At 40.5% G+C, this 18,180-nt stretch overlaps 2 protein-coding genes across 5 annotated transcripts in view; one reads left to right on the forward strand and one right to left on the reverse strand.

The window, feature by feature from the left end:
- LOC109476122 (HAUS augmin-like complex subunit 3) overlaps nt 1–1,114 on the reverse strand; it is a 20,598-nt gene extending 19,484 nt beyond the window's left edge. The window contains exon 1 of one of the 2 annotated variants that reach the window (XM_019777017.1): nt 961–1,114. The gene's annotated coding sequence lies outside the window, so the exon portion shown is untranslated. The remainder of the gene's footprint in view (nt 1–960) is intronic. The other variant, XM_019777018.1, reaches the window with a different exon arrangement.
- A 284-nt stretch (nt 1,115–1,398) lies between these two features.
- LOC109476103 (flocculation protein FLO11-like) overlaps nt 1,399–18,180 on the forward strand; it is a 21,622-nt gene continuing 4,840 nt past the window's right edge. Inside the window, exons 1-12 of one of the 3 annotated variants that reach the window (XM_019776973.1) lie at nt 1,399–1,630; nt 3,108–3,169; nt 3,976–4,058; nt 4,204–4,265; nt 4,859–5,155; nt 6,089–6,279; nt 8,555–9,731; nt 10,312–10,626; nt 10,910–11,078; nt 12,606–12,776; nt 14,944–15,153; nt 17,736–17,882. In XM_019776973.1, coding sequence (XP_019632532.1) covers nt 1,574–1,630; nt 3,108–3,169; nt 3,976–4,058; nt 4,204–4,265; nt 4,859–5,155; nt 6,089–6,279; nt 8,555–9,731; nt 10,312–10,626; nt 10,910–11,078; nt 12,606–12,776; nt 14,944–15,153; nt 17,736–17,882 — 2,941 coding nt within the window. In that variant the 5' untranslated portion in view covers nt 1,399–1,573. The remainder of the gene's footprint in view (nt 1,631–3,107; nt 3,170–3,975; nt 4,059–4,203; nt 4,266–4,858; nt 5,156–6,088; nt 6,280–8,554; nt 9,732–10,311; nt 10,627–10,909; nt 11,079–12,605; nt 12,777–14,943; nt 15,154–17,735; nt 17,883–18,180) is intronic. The other 2 variants (XM_019776974.1, XM_019776975.1) reach the window with 2 other exon arrangements.

An 18,180-nucleotide genomic window follows, 5' to 3' on the forward strand; every position in this document is an offset into this window, starting at 1 on the left:
TTTTTTTTTATTCGTACGCGCGCATCAGTTTTGGGGCTCCCGGAGGATGTCATCCATATAATCAAATCAACATGGCCTTACTGATCATATTGATAATGGCTGGTAGCCAGTGACAATAGGGAGCTGTCGGTAACTACACTACAGTGGATGGCAACCAGACTGAGAGTGAGCAGGCCTGCCTCTGAAACTGGGGAGTTCGGATCCTGCCCAAACCAACTTAAATGTAGTAAGTTATTACATCAAGGTGTATAATGTCCGTGGTTACATCAACGAGTAGGAATCCTTAACCTGATATAAACTGTTCTATGTGTATCTGCAAGCCTTTGAATCACAACTTTTTATAAACTAACCCATAACATCATTAATATCCCCACCAGCAACCTGCTCAAGCCAGCCCAAGGGCGTACCCGAGGGAGCCACCAGTATAAATATCAACCTATACATGCACGAACAGACGCCTACAAATATTCCTTCTTCCCTCGCACAATCCCCTAATGGAACGCCTTGCCTGGCCCGGTAGTTATGGCTCCCACCGTTGAGTCCTTCTGGGCCAGGCTGGAGGCCTGTCCGCCTTAGACCAAGGCCTCCCCCCCTAAAGTGCCCCATCAGGGGCTATATGGGGGTGTAGCCGGGGCTCACATAACATCTTAAAATCAAATCTTGCAGCAGCCATATTTCTTTGATTTAATCTGTGCAGACATGAACACCAATAATATTTCTGAATTTGACCAAAATATCTGTTTACTGGTTTACACTGTAACAATATTATAAACAACTGTTTCATGTGTTGAGCACCAGACAGGTTTGACATTTTAATTGGTACTTCAGCACTACAATTTTTATAAGTTCTGTATAGCTACGTTTTTTTGCAAAAAATTATGGAAATGACAAATTTATATAATTTTTTGGATGGCATAAATGACACCGATTGGTACCCAAGAAAGACAGAAAACGACATACCTTGTGACTTGTTACATCTCAGACAATTGAAAATTACAAATGCTTCAAAAGAATCTAATTTTAGTAGAGGTAAACAGGACAAAACGTTTACGTCCTACCAAAGCTGCCCTCCCACCCTCTAGATTTCATAGTTGGCGCGTTTGGTCTATACCACTTTAATATGGGAGGCATTCTTCATAATAAAACCCACTTTCATGAGTTAGTTAGCGGATATCATTGGTAAAAAAAATATATTCAGAATATAAAATTTAGAGTATATCTTGAGTGTTGATCTTATTTTTATAATTTTGTAACTTATTAGAAATAGATATGTATAACACCCATATTCAAGTGTATTCGTCCATAATGTCCCGTAGGTCTAAAAAGTTGACCAATGGTGCGAGTTTTTGTATCCAAACCAATCAGAGCCACGCAAAGTAAAATTTGCATAACAGTAAGCGAATCAAAGCTCGCTATTTGAAACGAGGCTGTCTTAGCGGCAAAGTTGAGCTTCGTTTTTGGCGGTCGAAATTTTGTTTTTCTCGTCAATGAATTTCTACCGAGTTTTGCGAAATTCCGAGTGATTTCTGACGCCGTTTTCTCACATATCGTGGCCCAAGCAGTAGGGATCAGCATGGGCGATAAGGAACGCAGTGCTCTGCGTCCTCTACACAACACAGCCGACGCGATGGTGAGTGTTGTTGTCTTTTCTTTCCCTCCAAAACTTACAAAATGGCCACCCTTGGTTGTTTGAGTCCGGGCGACCGCAAAAAATACAGTGGCAGCACTGAGCGTTGTATGTGGCACTGTAGTTGATAACGCTTCAGCTGCTCTTGTACCTTTTGTTTACGAGCTTTTAGCATTCTATAGTTTGCGATAGATGTACTATTTTTCATGTATAGTTATAACTCTATACAATCACCTTGACAGCTTCCTTGACAGCTTGGGCCTAGGAAAAAAAAATGTTGTACAAAATATTTCCTTTTTCCAGACCGACCCTAGAAAAAACTGCCGACCCTAACCCTTTTTTTTGTGGATACCTGCAAAAATTATGGACAAATTTTCGAGGTGATTGACCTTTTCTAGCTCCATGATCTGACACCTGAGTGATGAAACATTATAGTTTTCCAATATTTGGCATGATACATGACATGAATTAAAAAAAAATATAAGTGTCCTCACGCAAGCTTTACTTTGGTAAACTATATTGTATAAGTTGGATCATTACTCTTGCAACTCTTGGTCCCTTAACCCAGGTCAGGGTCGTGGGGGCACTGCATGGTGGAGTGTCTGACCATCTGCCGCCATCCCTCTCGGCTGTGAGCTAGGGTTAGGGTTTCCGAGGGATTTTTTCCTGTCCATTCTTGGATGTTGTAGGCCCATTTTTTTCTTCTGCCTTCCCCTTTTTCTTGCTCCTTTTACTGTTCCTTGAAGGATTGTTTTTGACAGTCCATTTGATCTCATTACATGTCCGTACCACTTATAAGTTTCCTTCTCTTCACAACTGTCAGGAGCCTTTCATACCGACAGTGCTGTTTTACACTGTTTATGATTTCTTCGTTTGTGACACGGTCCAGGTATGTTATCCCTAGGATTTTTCTAAGGCACTTCATTTCTACTGACTGTATCCTTCTTTGGAGCTCAGCATTTAGTGTCCATGATTCACAGGAGTACAGAAAGATGGAGAATACAAGGGCCTGTTTGAATCTTATCTTGTGTTTCATGCTGATGTTCCTATCTTTCCAGATTGGTTTCAGTTTATCAAGTGCCTTAAGTGTCATTGCTGCACGTGCCAGAATCTCGGGTTTGGAGCCTTCTTCACATAATATTGCTCCTAAGTACTTAAACTTTTTTACAGTCTCTATTTCTTGTCCTTGGACCGTGATTTTTGTGAAAAAAAAAAAAAAGTTGGATCATTAGAGATTGCCAAAGTCTAATAAAAAAGGGAGAGAAAATCTCTACCTACACTTGGCTACAGACCCTAATTTTTTCACGAGTCTGAAACAGGAATCCGAAACACAACATAATTTTTTTTTACTAGGCCTTGAGCTTGATATCTAGTGTTTCACATAACAAACAAAAACATAATAATGAAGCAGATTAATGTGATTCGTGATTTGTGACTGATAGTGCCCCTACAAACTAAATGTTATTTTTCAACTTTGCAGGGAGACAGAAGTCAGCTTACAAAAAAGATGTTTGCCTGGCATAAAGACCCGAGAGTTGGACGGTAGGCTACATGTCTAGTTTCTCTGTTATTCAACACCTTTATTTCTCCTTTGTTTCCAGATGAATACCTATGTTAAATTGTGAGGTTATCAAGAAATACGTAGTTGATTTTTGTCCTAGGACATTGAGTTATACACATTTTAATGTTTCTGTGATGTAGTGATGCATACCGGTTCACTGGACTTGGATCCGGACTTGTAAGAATGTTTAGGTTCAAGTCCAAAAAAAACTAAAAGTCAAGAACCAAGTCTGGACTTATTACCATAAAAGACCATTTCACATACCCCTTTTCTTTCCAAACCACCTAGTAAAACCTTCCGTAGATTGCAAAATCTTTGCTGCAAAATGAAGAAAACATTGCAATCGGGCATCGTCAAGTACCGGCCTCCATGTTATGTGGCCAAAGTTTCACCCAGACAACATTGCAAGGTTGCCAACATGCAATTTTGTATATGCCGTGGGTTTAGATCCATACTTACAGGTCCGAAACTGAACCTAAACCTCTGGACTTGAATCTGGACCTGAACCTAAAATTGAGTTTAGGTATGCATCACTACTGTGTCTGTGGTGTATATGGTTGAAGAATTCTTATCTTAGAATTTTAATTCTTGGATTGTTGGAAATTGGGTATGTTGGTCACAAAGAAGCATTTACAATTAACTACATGTATAATGCCATTCGGGTCAAGAATGGCACCGCCATGCTATTAAAATTATCGTTTCTATATTGTTTTCAATGAAGATATAAAATTATTACTTTCATTTTGATAAACTAATTTTCATTGTGTGATTTGATGATTGCCCCCAGACGTACTGGTATAGTGATGAAGAAAGATATGAAGAAAGATGCTGATGGCTTTGAGCTGATCAGTGAGTACTTCTCGGACACAGGTATGTATTCTGAAGATTCTAAATCTAAAAATTCATCTTCAAGATTTTTAGAAATAACTGTTCATTTTCCTGTTTGACTATAGATAAATTTAAAACAGATGCAAAATCAATGGGATCATCATTTTTCCTGTGTTTACAATTACAGAGAGTGAGGAGAGTTCAGTCCTCACTGAACCCTCCACCAAGAAGCAACCCAAACCAAAGAAGGTGAGTTTGAATGTTTTTTTTTTGTCTTGATTTTTAGCCTGGTTACCAAACCTATTATACTATAATTTATAGCTGCCGAGTCCTACAGGCTACGGTCTGCAGTTTTTTCTGGAGTCGGTCAGGAAACAAGAAACACAAAATTTGTTTTCCTAGGCCTAAGCATGCACAATCATCAGGGTTCTAGCTAGTGCAAAGTAGCGTAGGGGCCCCCTACGCTATAATTTTGACCCCCTACGCTAAATTCCCCCCCTACACTATAATTTTGCCCCCCTATGCTAATTTTTAATACAGCAAAGGGGCATTGTGACTGTATTTCTTTGTGTGAAAGAATGCCAGATCAGATGTGAAAAATCAAGGATACATTGTGCATACCTTAGAAATAACAATTTTTCCCCTTGGGTATCCCTCAAATGACCTCTTTTTAAGCTCAAATTTTTAGAAGCTCCACTTCGCTCCCTCATCATGCGGCTAGTGCCACTGCGCTAAAATTAAATCCTAGCTAGAACCCTGATCATCCATACCTCTAATGAATTTATTTTGCTATAAAGTAGTGTCTGACAATGATGTTCCGTTTTGTCTTTATAAACGTCCAGGACATCAGGCCAAGGAGGATGTCATCGTTCTCGCCCATCAGGCCAGACTCTGACCTGTCCAGGACCTCTGTCAGTCCTGATAAGAACCCTGCTCCTGTGGAGAACCCTGGACCAGCTGCTGAAGGCAGCCCTACCCCTGGTGCCAGCCCCACCCCTGGTGCCAGCCCCACTGTTGACAGTCCTACCCCTACGGCCAGTCCTCCTGTTGTTGAGAACCCCACCTCTGCTGACAGCCCTACCCCTACAAAGTCGGCTGCAAGCCCTACCCAGGAAGATGGTACAAGCGCCACACCAGAAGCAAGTATTTTTTATATATTGTTTACTACCTATTTTGTATTTATGTTTACTGAAGGAAAACATATTGTTTTTCCTCAGTTTCCTCTTCCTCTTCTTCTTCTCCCAACAGTGACCTCAATGACCTGAACCAATGTCGTGTCTGTTACCATGGTAACTAGTGTTGGGTTCAGGCTTTTAGCTAGGGGGTGTCCAGGGTGTCTTTTGGACGCCCTGTACTGAAAATAATAAGAAATTGGACGCCCTACTTTTTTGTAGGACACCCTAAAGACGCCCTATTTTTTCCACTCCCAACCCTTGCCATGCACACATACCTCCCTTCAGCCTTACTATAAATACAAAAATGATGGTTTACTGAAGGAAAAAAACTCAAATTTACACCTGAAAATGCAGAAAGTAGTGTTTGAGAGCATTATGAATTTCAAAAAAGCCCCCCTAAAATCTTGCACTCAGCAAGTCTTCACTGTGCATAGCATACAATAAAAAAATGGACACCCACCAAAAAATCCTAGCTAAAAGCCTGGTTGGGTTACATCATGTTGCAGTTTTATAGCAGGAGGGATTTAGACTCCTGTATGAATGTGTTTGAGTAGGAATTAACAGAGCAGACCAAGGTAAACATTATGCATTTGCCTTGCAAATATTACCTTTCCAGTTTCTTTTGTATTTTCTTGTTCAGATTTTTCCTTGTCATGCTTGGTAATATTTGCAAGGCATAATGTTTACCTTGGTCTGCTCTGTTAATTCCTACTCAAACACATTCATATATATGGTCAGACAGGAGTCTAAATCCCTCCTGCTATAAAACTGCAACATGATGTAACCCAACACTAGTTACCATGGTAACAGACCTAGGCCATAGTCCTGATGCATCACTCTGGATTTTTTTATTATTATTTATTTCTAACTCCTTTGTCTACCATTTCTCATGTTTAGATCCAGTCAGCGGCCAACGTGTCAGGAGGCCCTGAAGCAAGTCCTGGATTGGACGCAGAACGCAACCAATCAGCACAGGACGTGGACGTGTCAAGTATGAACTTCACGGCCGACGACTCAGGCTCCATCAGTAAGATCAGCAGCCAGGACCCGCGGACAGCTGTCAAACCAGTGGCAGCTCTAAAGAAAAGGTAATTGTTGTGTTAACAGGTGTTGTACCATTGTAACTTCAGTGGCCGAAATACTTTTTTTTCAGTACTCTGTAATATTGCAGGAGAGTCAAAATTTTGTTGTGCAATTTAGAAATACTTTCTGCAAATACACAAGCCTCCATGTTACAACCTTTCTGCAAATACACAAGCCTCCATACTACAACCTTCTCAAACCAATAATTCCTTTTTTACATCATTCATATATAGCTTTGTAAATCAGTACAGTAGCATTACTGGACTGCAGGAGAATTTCAGGTTTATAAGCATAAACTATGGATTGATATGCAAATTAGTGAAGACAATTTTTTGGAAGTCCAAAAGGAAACAAAAGTTAGACAAGTCAAGACAAGGATGATGCAAATTAGTGAAGAAGCTCCTGTTGTTTCAGAACAGTCTGTCCCTGGGGCCTGGGAGTTTTAGTTTGCTAAATTGAAAACTAATGAATCTGGAGCCTATTTTTCCTTCTGCAAAATTGCAGATTGTATAATTTTTTCTTCTGCAATCTTGAAAATCTATCTGCAGATTGCAGACTGCAGGCAGGTATTTCGAACACTGAACTTGTATCAAATAAACTATAGCAGGACTCGAAATTCATTTTTGGGAATAGGTGATATTTTTGGGTGCACCATATAACTAGAATGGCAGCATGAACTTATTATGTTTCATTTCTAAAGAAAAGTACTACAGCAACAATGATTTTATTATTTTTCCGACACTTGGATGTTAAGAATATACTGTATACTGCCATACATTTAACATCTTTATATACGTAAACTTACAGGAAAAAGTGCACATGTACCCAGTATTTCTAGCCCTGTATAGCAACCCCCCCCCCTCAAAAAGGAAGAGTAAAGAGTAGTAAACTCAAGCTTATCCAGATTTTAAATTCAGTGGTTTCATCGTTTGTGCTTGTTCAGGCTGGATCATCCTACATGTTATAGGTTGGAACTATAAGTAACATATAGGCAACTTTCATTTATCGAGCGTGGGGGAAAAGAAGAAAATACCTGTATTCATAACACATCAACAGTTGTCACTTTTTGTTACTTCTGCACGTTTGTTTTCTCTTATTATGGGTTCACCACAAAGTGGTGAAACCATATTGCTTTTTCTCATGATTCTCCTCCTTCTTCTTCTCCTCCTGCCATTTCTTTAAATGGATTCAGCTTCTTCATTTTGAGGCCTAAGGACCTGAAATTTGGTATGGAGGTACAGTAGGCAAATACCCCCAGGCGTTTTTTTAATTTTTGTGATACAGGCTTTTAGAATGGTTTTATTTGAGTTTTTTGGCTGTGTTATAGCAAATGTATTACTGAGTTAGTGTGCAGTGTTACCACATTTGGGCATGAGTCATCACAATGGAATGCAGGGCATCAACCAATAGGCATGCAGCTTTCCTCTATTCTCCTTGCTGATCGGCTGTTGGAATTTAACAGGCTTAACTTAATTAATACCTGCACAGAGCCATTCCATACTGACAGTAGGTCTGTATTCAAGTGTTTTGGTAGGTATTTTAAGCTTTCCTGCTCCAGCATTGGAATGCGGGGCATGAACGCTTCTTTTTTCTTGAAAATCAACAGTTTGCATTATGCAATTAAAAATCCTAACCAATAATGTAGGGAATAGCTATCCAACTGTTGTAGTCTTAGTTGTATGTTACTTCATACTATAGTTATATCAATGTAAAGCATTGTTTTCCCTTGTGTTTCTCATTCTTTCCCTGCCATGTCGTAAAATGTGGTGAAGCCATTGCTGTATTTGCTCCAAAGCAAATGTCGGCCTTTCTAGTTATGTTTGATTTACCTTATGTACTTGCATTTATTTTGTGAACTCTTGGTTCATTATGTACAGATTTGTTTATTTGCATTTACGATCTGCTATGAGTTCACTTATTTGTTCACCATTATTGTATATAGCCTACCTTTATTTGCGTTCATATTTTGTTTGGATTCTGTTATCTGTTCCTTTGATCGTCTTTTGTTTATGTATAACTTATTGAATCGGTGTCGTATAAGCCCACACAGGCTGGGCGCGGGATAGCGGCCGACATGTACACGGAAATATAGTATCATTCATTCATTCATTCATTCATTCATTCATTCATTCATTCATTCATTCATTCATTCGTTAGTTAGTTATGGGTGCTTTCATCCAAATGTCATGTCACTACCCTGGAAGGTTTTGGGTTGCTTCTTACCCGTGTACTCTAGTAGGTGTATTTAAATTTTGTTTTGTTTTCTCCCACACTCTTTAGACTAACGTTTGGAGGAGCATCATCTGATTCACCTGACACTACAGCCGAGAAAGAGGCATCAGTCTCTTCCCGCGAGAAAACGTCCAGCGACAAGGAAGCGACAGGAAACGCGACAGAAGCTGATGTTTCTGAAAAGCCGACCAAGCAGGCCAAACGCAAAAGTCAGAGGCAGGAGAGGGCCAAGGCAGCGAAACCATCAGAAACTACAGAGGAAGAGGAAACACTGGGCAGACGTGGAGCAAGACAACAGAAGGCAGTTGTGACTGAAGCGACAGAGAACAGCCGCAAAGACCAGAGGGGTGGGCCAGAAAGGGCAACACAGCAAGAGGAAGAAGATTCTTCAAGAGCCAGCAAGAAGCAGAAAGATCAGGACAAAACAGCCCCAAAGAAGGTGCCTGGAGTTAAGAAGCAGCCATTGGTGGTCGAGATGGTCGACTCAGATGATGAAGATGATGATGATCTTTTCTGTATGAAGAGATTTAGAGTAAATCTGACCAACAGGCAGACCACCAGTACTGAGAGCCAGGCCACTAATAAAGAGCCTAATGCAGACCAGATAAAACCCAAGAACACAAGTCAGCAGCCTGCAAAGAACGCAAAAGGAGACGGCCAAAATGATAAGACGGCTAAGAACAAGAAAAAAGGGCGACCAAGAAAGAGCGCTGGAAAGAAGAACAAGGAAGTGGACTCTGAAACCCAGCCAGAAAGTATGAATGGCTCAAAGCAGAGTGCAAAGGACTTGGAGATGAGACAAGAACAACCAGAAACTAGGCTGGACACAGTGGTGGATGATGTACAGAGGGAAGTACCAAGTGTGGAACTTGAAGTACAGCACGAGGCTGATGGTGACAGTTTCAACCACAGTGGGCTTCAGGATTCGGTGCTACCCTCAGATAGAGAAGAGGCAGAAGATGAAGAAATTCCTGTCCAGCCGTCCCCGAAGCTGCTAACCAAGACCAGGTCTCAAAAGCGAGGGACGTCGTCAGAAACGGCACAGGTTCAGAAAAAGTTCAAGCCTCAACCCAAGGAGAGGTCGAATGCCAGAGGGCGAAGGTCAGGGGGTCAGAGGTCACGGTCTAGTCAAGACAGCTCAGTAAGTGATGGGGAGGTTCAGAAGAAGAGGAGAGGGCAAGCAAGGAAAGATCTGTCCTCACAGTTCTTGGATGAAAGCAGTGAGGTCAGTATTTCTGCCATTTGATACATTTCTGTATCTTTCTCTTATCTAGTTATGAGGCCACACTGACTTGAATTGTAGGAATGACATCCTCTGAAGACCCCCAAACTACTGTGCACAGAGGAAAAAAAAATTGCAGCCAAAGGAATACTGCTAAACCACAGGAATGCAAAGCTGATATCGTGCATTTGCGGTAGTACATAGCGACTTTTACGACAAGCCGGCACATGCTGGCCTTTTGCGGCATTTATGAATCGGCACTGTGCATATGTACTGAGTTCTTGAGTTCCATGGAGCCTCAGCAGCCTGGGTGCCGTCTTCTGTCGTTACCGCCGGCTCCCTATTGTCACTAGCTACCATGGACTACGGAGGACGGCACCCAGTCAAGAGCCTCTTGAGGACGTGATCTTTTTTTTGAGAGCAGGCGAAACGGATGTCATCCATAAAATAAGTGTGGCCTAATGTAAAATTCAAGGGTACATGTATGTTGGTGGCAATTTTTTCCTAGAAGTTACAAGTGTGAAATACTGATCCTACTGCATCGTAACTCACTTCTTCCCCATCTCAAATTCTGTTTACACAGGTCCAGTTGGAAGCAAACTCAACCGCAGAAAGTCATCAAGAAAACACAGAACCTAAGAGAAGGAGGGCCAGCAAGGCCAAAGAAAGTCGCTCAGCTCCCAAGAAGCCAGGGAAGCAAAGACAGGAAGCCAGTAGTCCTGTGGAGAAGGGCCCTGACAACAGTCTAACTGCTGTGGAGGAGGATGTACCAGTGTTTGATCTGAGTTCTCAAACAGCACAAGAGAGCTCGACAAGTGATGGTGAAGTGCGTAGGAGGAAGAGAGGGCGTCCCCGGAAGGCACCCCAAACTGCCCAGTCTTCTAATGAAAGTAGAGAGGTCAGTTTTTACCACTGTCTGTTTATTTTGTTAAAGAACTGCTGAGTTACGTCAAAGTTATTTGGTATGGTGGCTGTGAAAATGTGTTCCATACCATCCACCGTGTGGTAAATTGTAATTGAATAGATAAATAAAAAGTCAGCAAATAAGGGTTAGAAATACCTTTTTTAATGTTTCCTTTTCTACCTCTTGAGTATTTTCTTTGTTGTTATCATGGCCACCTTGATGCATCTCTTGTGTTCTTTTATTTCCTAACTCTTATTTTACTATTTCACATGTTTAGATTCAGTCAGAGGCCAACGTGTCAGCAGGCCCTGAAGAAAACACAGAACCGAAGAAGAAGAGAGCCAAGAAAAATGGCAAGAGGCCGGGGAAACAAAGACAGCCAGCTAGTTCTACAGAGGACAACTCTGACAAAACACTGTCAAGTGGTGATGATCTCCCTGTATCAGGTATGCTAACTGTAGCCATCTTACTCTGCGTCACAAGAAGCATATGTGTGAGGTTGGGTGGTGTAGTGGTAGCGTCTTCAGCTTGGAACCAAGAGGTCCCGGGTTTGAACCCCACCTTGTCACCAATCTTGTGCCCTTGGGAAAGGCACTTTACACGACTTTGCTCACTTCACTCGGGTGAATTAATGAGTACCTAGCTTCAGTTAGGGACGTCCATCGGATAGGACGTTAAATGGAGGTCCCGTGTTTGGGGAGAGCCACACTCCACGTACGTTAAAGAAACCACCGAAAGAGTAAGAGACCTTCCCGGTGTGAGTGGTTCAAATCTTACAGTCCCATCTTACGCAACTTGTACCTACATGTACAAAACTGGTGTGTTATGCCTAAGGGCGGTTTACTGGTTATGCGAAACAAACAAAAGCATTGATTAAACAGTTAAAATTTTGTTGCAGATCTGAAGACAAATTAAGCAACCTGCAACTTTGCAGACTGAAATAATTAGCCTGGGTACCATCCTACTTGTATGCCGGGGCTCCCACACTCGCTTCCCTAAGAAGTAGTCTGGAAACGGTTAGATCTGAACCGTCTGAGCTCGGTCAGATTTTGCCCGAGTGTGCTGATTGGTCCCTTCTGTCTTGTTCATTAGCCTAACGTCCTTCTCAGTATGTGGTGATGCTTATCTCCTGCCTGCTCAGCAGGTATCACTGGCCAAGGAAGGGTTTGTTTATTTATCTTGGACGGAGTGTAGTAGCCATTGAGAGACACTGTTGTCATGATTTTGCTAACATTTGAAGTAACAGAGCCACAAAGAACATCTTGCTTAAAGAAAACTACAAGAAATTGTTGTACTCAAGGTAAATTTGTGGCTGCACTTGTCATACATAAGCAGCAACTTTTTTGCCCTTACCAAAACAGCACATGGCCACGTGGACTTTGTACTGATGGGTCATCTACCAGTGGAAGAGGCTCCGCCCAGCCCTCCCCATGTGGCCTACCTTATTATGTGATATCATCACCAAGCCAAATAGATACAAGCGTTTTCAGACTACTTCTTAGGGAAGCGAGTGTGGGAGCCCCGGCATACAAGTAGGATGGTACCCAGGCTATGAAATAATCAAGATAGGGGTTCAATTGTGTCTGTATGATATATTGTCTTGGAGCTTTTGTGCTTACTACTGACTTTATGAAATACTAGTTATGCTTGTGTTTTTCAAATTGTATATAAAATGTTTGCCAACATGCAGTTTTGTATGGGTCTGAGTCAGGGCTTAATAGTGTATATATGCAGAAATTATTTCCAAATTGCCGAACAATATTGTGACATTCTGCAATATTGCAGAACACTAAAAAAAATCATTTCTACCACTGTTTGAAAATGATCATGGTACTTTCGGTGTCCTTGTGATTGTACCAGGTAGCAAAACTTCACCCAAAGCAACTGAAAAGAAGACTACTGGTGGTGCATTCAAACAAATGTCTTTTATTTACTTAGTACACTAAAAGAACTTTATTCTTACTCTGTTACAGCGACACCGTTGCGTTCGATCTTGAAGGGAGGTAAGAACCACACACCACGGTCCTCGACTTCCACGCTGCCGCGGGCCTCCGTCACGTCTCCTAAACACTACGCCAACGTCACGCAGTCAAAGTCGGCTTCAAAGAAGGGCCCAGCAGATAGTGCCAGACAGGCACACATCAGTAAGTAACTTAAAGTTAAAGCGTAGAAAAAAATGTTGTTTCCTGTTTCAGTCCTGAAAAAAAAATAGGGTCGGTACGTAGGGATTATCTTTTTTCTTCTTTTTTTTTAAGACTTTGGCGATCTCTAGTGATCCAACTTATACAATAAAACTTGCATGAGGACACTTTTATTTTCGATATCAATGTTGGAAAACTGATTGTATGTAACGTTTCATCACTCAGGTGTCAGATCATGGAGCTACAAAAGGTTGATCAGCTCGAAAAATTATGTCCTTTGCTTGGGTCATCAGTTTTTCTAGGGTTGGTCGGGAAACAGGAAACACAGCATTTTTTTTCTTATGCCTAAGATTGATTTGCAGGCTTTTATTTTTCAAGGCACAGGATGCACAGGCATAAGAACTGGGATATCTCGTACAAATGTATGTGCTTTTGAACAAATCCTGGTACAGTGGCAGCCAGTTAATTGCAAAACGCTTATAAGAAAAAGTCTGCTAATTGAAAAGAATTGTGAAAACCCAAACCGTTTCCCATTGACACCATTGTTTATCGCGCCCCTTATTTGAAAAGCCAATGCCGGCTAATTGAAAAAAAAAGTCAAGTTGCAACACATTTTCAACCAAAAACATGCCAAACAAATCACCAAAATCGGCGGAAAATTTCTTATATCAAGACATCAAGCCGCCAAAAGGGACGAAGTTGTCTGTTTTGAACCACAAAGGAGGCCGAAATTTACGTTGATCGAGCGGTCGGGCGCACATCGGCACTACGTAATGAGAAGCGCGAGCCGGTTCATAGCCGCCAAATGCGGCATGCTTTTGTGTTCTTTTAGCCTGTTTATTCCAGGAACGTTTAATTTCTCATACAACTCATTTTTTAATCATCAAAACCATGTCTCTACTTGTGTACTGCGCCATTATTTTGAGTTTATTTCGACTGCGACACGGCGCTATCGCCGCATCAACATGCCAAATGTGCCGCGAAAAAACACCGCATGGAATGATGGGATACTGCTACCCACGCCGCGTCCGCCATCTTTGTTTACTTCCCTGTACGCTAATGCGAGAGATCCCCGTCAACTATCGCAAATTTCCATGTAACCTACGGACATCGTGAGCTAAAAAGTCATTAACATTGAAATGAACAGTTTATTGTTGCATTAGTTACGATAATTTTCGTGTGCTAGCCGGAGTTTCTGAAAATTAAGCGATCGAAGCGATCCTTTGTGCTATCGACTGCTTTCATGACGATCGTCTGCATTTTTGTCTGTACGCTACTTGATTGAAGTTTTCCGTTAATCAAACTTTATTTTTTGCTACTTTCGTGATGTAAAAGTACGTACAGGCTGATGATTGTGCATGTATTCATTGCTTGTTTTGTACGTAGCAAACGTAGCATTGTTTATTCGTTCGAGTAGAGCCTGCCGAAAGCACATGATGTCTAACGTATCGCGGCGTTCTTCCAGTCTTGGAAAAAACGAAAAAAATACATGTGTACGTCAACCAAAAAAATTAAAAGCAAATTTACCGATCTCAATAAAGTTCACTGTTTTTAATGCGTAAATATGACTTGTGTTTGTATTCTTTGTGTCGTTATGTGTTCGATGCCCTGTCCACCCCCCACCCCCATAGTTTCAATGAAGCCCGAGAGTTTGAGCCTCAGAGTCTCTTAATCGGAAAGGCCGGGTATTTGAAAAAAATGTGCTGACAAATTGGCTTTTCAAATAAGCGGCTTCTACTGTATATAAATAAGAATTAATGACCTATTATGATGTTAAGTAGGATTTACCATGGTCAGTATTGACCGACGGAGGCCACATATATATAATGACCTATTAAAATGTTCTTACTGTTTTTCAAATAAAACAGAATTATTTAGAAGTCAGATGCATTGTACCAGTAAAATTAAGGCTACATCATTTGTCAATTGAAATATGATGCAGTTTGTACTTGGAAAACCATAATCAACGTAAAAAATGAAATGAACTTTTTGCATGTTTTGCAGGTGCACCATGTAAAGACAAAATAACATTTAGAAATCAGATATCAGTGAAATTATCCAAAAGGCCAAATCGGTTGCTATTTGAAATATTAATTATGGAATATTTGAAATATAATTATGGAAAACCACCATCAAGGTAAATAAAATGGACTTTTTGCCTGTTTTGCAGTTGCACCGCGTAAGGACAAAACCCCAGGAGTGCGTAGATCGTGCAGGAACCGCGCCCGTCCCGTGGCGTGGTGGGCGCAGGAGCGCGTGGTGTACGAGAGGAGGGACTCTGGTAGAGTCATGGTGGACGTCAAGAGGCCAGAGGCCAAGGACTACGGAACCAGACCCAGGAAGACGCAAATAACTAAAGGGAAGAGTAGACCCAGAAAAGGTACTCACCTCTGAAATGCACTCCCTTGTTTTAGTAAAAAATCTTGTATATGACTGTCTCTTTGTTTGTTTATTTAGATCTCCATTAGTATGGAAGTCAACTCCATACTACTCTTCCTGGAGTCCGCAGCATACAATGAAATAACAATAATAATAATAATAATTGCTTTTAGCAATAATAATAAATAAAACATACAAATCATACTGAAATTATAACAAACTTGAAACAGAATCAATCATAGAGAAAAAAGTGAATTGGAGATCAGAGGTCAAATAATAGAAATAATATGTTTGAAATGAAAGTAAATGAAAGTAATAATTGATGTACTTTCCAATAAATACAAAATTAGTATTTCTGTTTTGGTACAAAAGTACCAAAACAGTAAACAAATATTTGAACTGACATAAATAATAACAAAAAATATGAATAACAAATGAATCAATATACACTCAACAAAATATGATTCCTTTCAATTAAATTATTAAATAATGACTACAAAGAAAAGATCTCACTCAATACTTAGTGGAACAAAGGCATGTGAACATAATTTAAATCATTACATACTCGCCCACAACAAAATCTTGTTACCACCACAGAGCAAGGGGTGAGCCCTTGTCACGTGATTATCCCATCAAGTCACGTGACAAGAGAACTTAAACTTTTAAGTTAAGACGAGATCATAACCGGGTTGAAGAGGAGACAGAGTGTGTCTCGAAAGCTCCCCAGTGTAGCTGAACTTTAGTTGTGTGTTTTGGTATAAATATTTGTCAAAAGTAAAAAAAAATAGCTCTTCAATGAGCTAAAACTGGATGGAGATCACATTCTTTCATTGTGTACATAGTGGATAAATATATGTTGTTTCCTTTGTCACATTCTAGAAAACTAAACGGAACATACTCGAAGATGTTACGAGTGGTTTTCAATACACCATGGTGGAAACACACTACTAATGAACAGTTATACGGTTCGCTACCAAATGTAACTTCAGTAGTCAAATGTCGACGACTAAGCTTGGCCGGTCATGTAATACGTAGTGGGCTCGTTCTCATTAAAATGTACAAAATGGTGATTTTTTGGGTCGAAAAATCGATGATCTGTTTTTTCAGGCAAACCTACCTTATTTTTTAGGAAAACATCTCAATTAATGATTACCAAAAAAGGACAGCTTAATTTCCATGGGAGTTACCGAAAATTTATGCACTTAGATATGACATATGTAAACAATGCAATTTTTAGTGCAGCAAAAACACTGGAACATCAGCATGAACTGGATGTACGATAAAGCTTGTATTCATGACATCACTTCAAAAGCCATTAGTTTAGGCGCCAGTATCGTTGAAAGTACTTCTGTCAACCCATAACTGGTAAATATACACGTATCGAACACATAAAGATAGCTAAGTGTAGTGTATAGAAGTAGCAAAAAATATCTTTGGAAGCAAAGAAGAGTAGAACATTTGAGTCTGTTGACGCCACAGAGGATTATTTTTCTTCGGATCCATATTTTTTCTACTTTATTTCCAACTATTATGTTTATGGTGCACAGGGAAGGGAAATTCAATCTCTTGCTACGTCTTTTCCGCTACAGGTGTAACTTCCGTTACCGGTAACGGATGTTACAAAACGGACGTTTTTGTTAATTTCTCCAAAAAGATCTGCAGTTTTTATCTTCATCCTTTGAGATCAAGGGGACATATGTACGGACATTTTAAAACTGGGCGACTTTTTATATACCAGGTGAAGAAACTAAAATTGAAAGTAAAAACAACGGTAACGGATGTTACATTTATTACTGTAAAACAATTTGTTCAGCGAAGTTGGCTACAAATGACAGCACACCCTCTTTTCCTCTTCTCTTAGAAACCTAGAAAACTTGCTTAAAGTCATAAAAATGGCAATTTCTTGTCTTGTATGTGACTCTATCTAAACTGCACGACCGTCTTACTTGAGCGGTAACGGATGTTACAGAACTTGGCGACAGGTATGAAACACCTCGCACAGCGTACAAAAATAGTGACAGGAGCGATCTGACTTGATCAGTCAGAGGGCCTGGCCACCCGACTTCACCAGGCAGAAAACTACTGCCGTAATCAAATTTCTACGTTTTAGGTTGCTTTTTAAAGTTTCTATTTCGCCTCAGGCGACAGCCGCTTTTTAGGGGGAGAAATCCAACCCGCGTCCATAATTTCTCTCAAGTCATCAATCAAACCTAGTTTTGTGGTACATTTTTCGTGAAACATAGTCAGTGTAGTGGGAAAGTGAAGGAATCAACGATTAGGTCCATGATTTGGCTTATACCTAGTCGTAAAGAGTGGCGACAGCATTTTGTACATTTGAATGAGAACGAGTGAGTGAAGAACCAGCCAGTAGGCTTCTACTCTGGAACCCTGATACCTGTAAGAGAAGAGTTGGACGCCCAAACATAACAGTTAAGAAACTTATTGAAACTGAAACTGGCTTGGAGGGACATGAACTTTTCTCAGTGATGTATGACAGACAGTTGTGGCGAACTAACTTTGTATGCTCCACCTCTACGGAGGATGAATGATGATGATGATGATGTTTCCTTTGTTCCCTACTAGTAGGAGCTACGAAGACACAGCAGCCCCTCCAACAGGAGTCTGTACCTGACATATCTACCCACACAGACGTACCCAGGGACTGGGAGGATGTGGAAAACCCTGTCATTCCTGTAGTCAACCCTGCTACCAAGGAGGAGGTACTCATCGGTAAGTAGTAATACATTTATGCTTTGTCTATCTAGTTATTGAGATTTAGGCCTAGGAAAAAATGTTGTTTCTTGCTTAAGTTTCAGTCCAGCTACTGAAAAAAGGAGGGTCGGTAGGTAGGGATTATCTTATAATTTTTTTCTTTCTTTTTTATATCGACTTTCGCAATCTGTAGTAATCTAACTTATACAATACAGTTCAACAAAGTAAAACTTTCGTGAGGCCTAACAAAATAAATGTTGTGTTTCCTATTACAGTCCAGAAAAAATTAGGGTCGGTAGGTAGGGATTCACTTTTT

This window comes from Branchiostoma belcheri, unplaced genomic scaffold (genome assembly GCF_001625305.1).
Source record: "Branchiostoma belcheri isolate BF01 breed outbred unplaced genomic scaffold, Haploidv18h27 scaffold36, whole genome shotgun sequence".
NCBI classification, from domain to species: domain Eukaryota; kingdom Metazoa; phylum Chordata; class Leptocardii; order Amphioxiformes; family Branchiostomatidae; genus Branchiostoma; species Branchiostoma belcheri.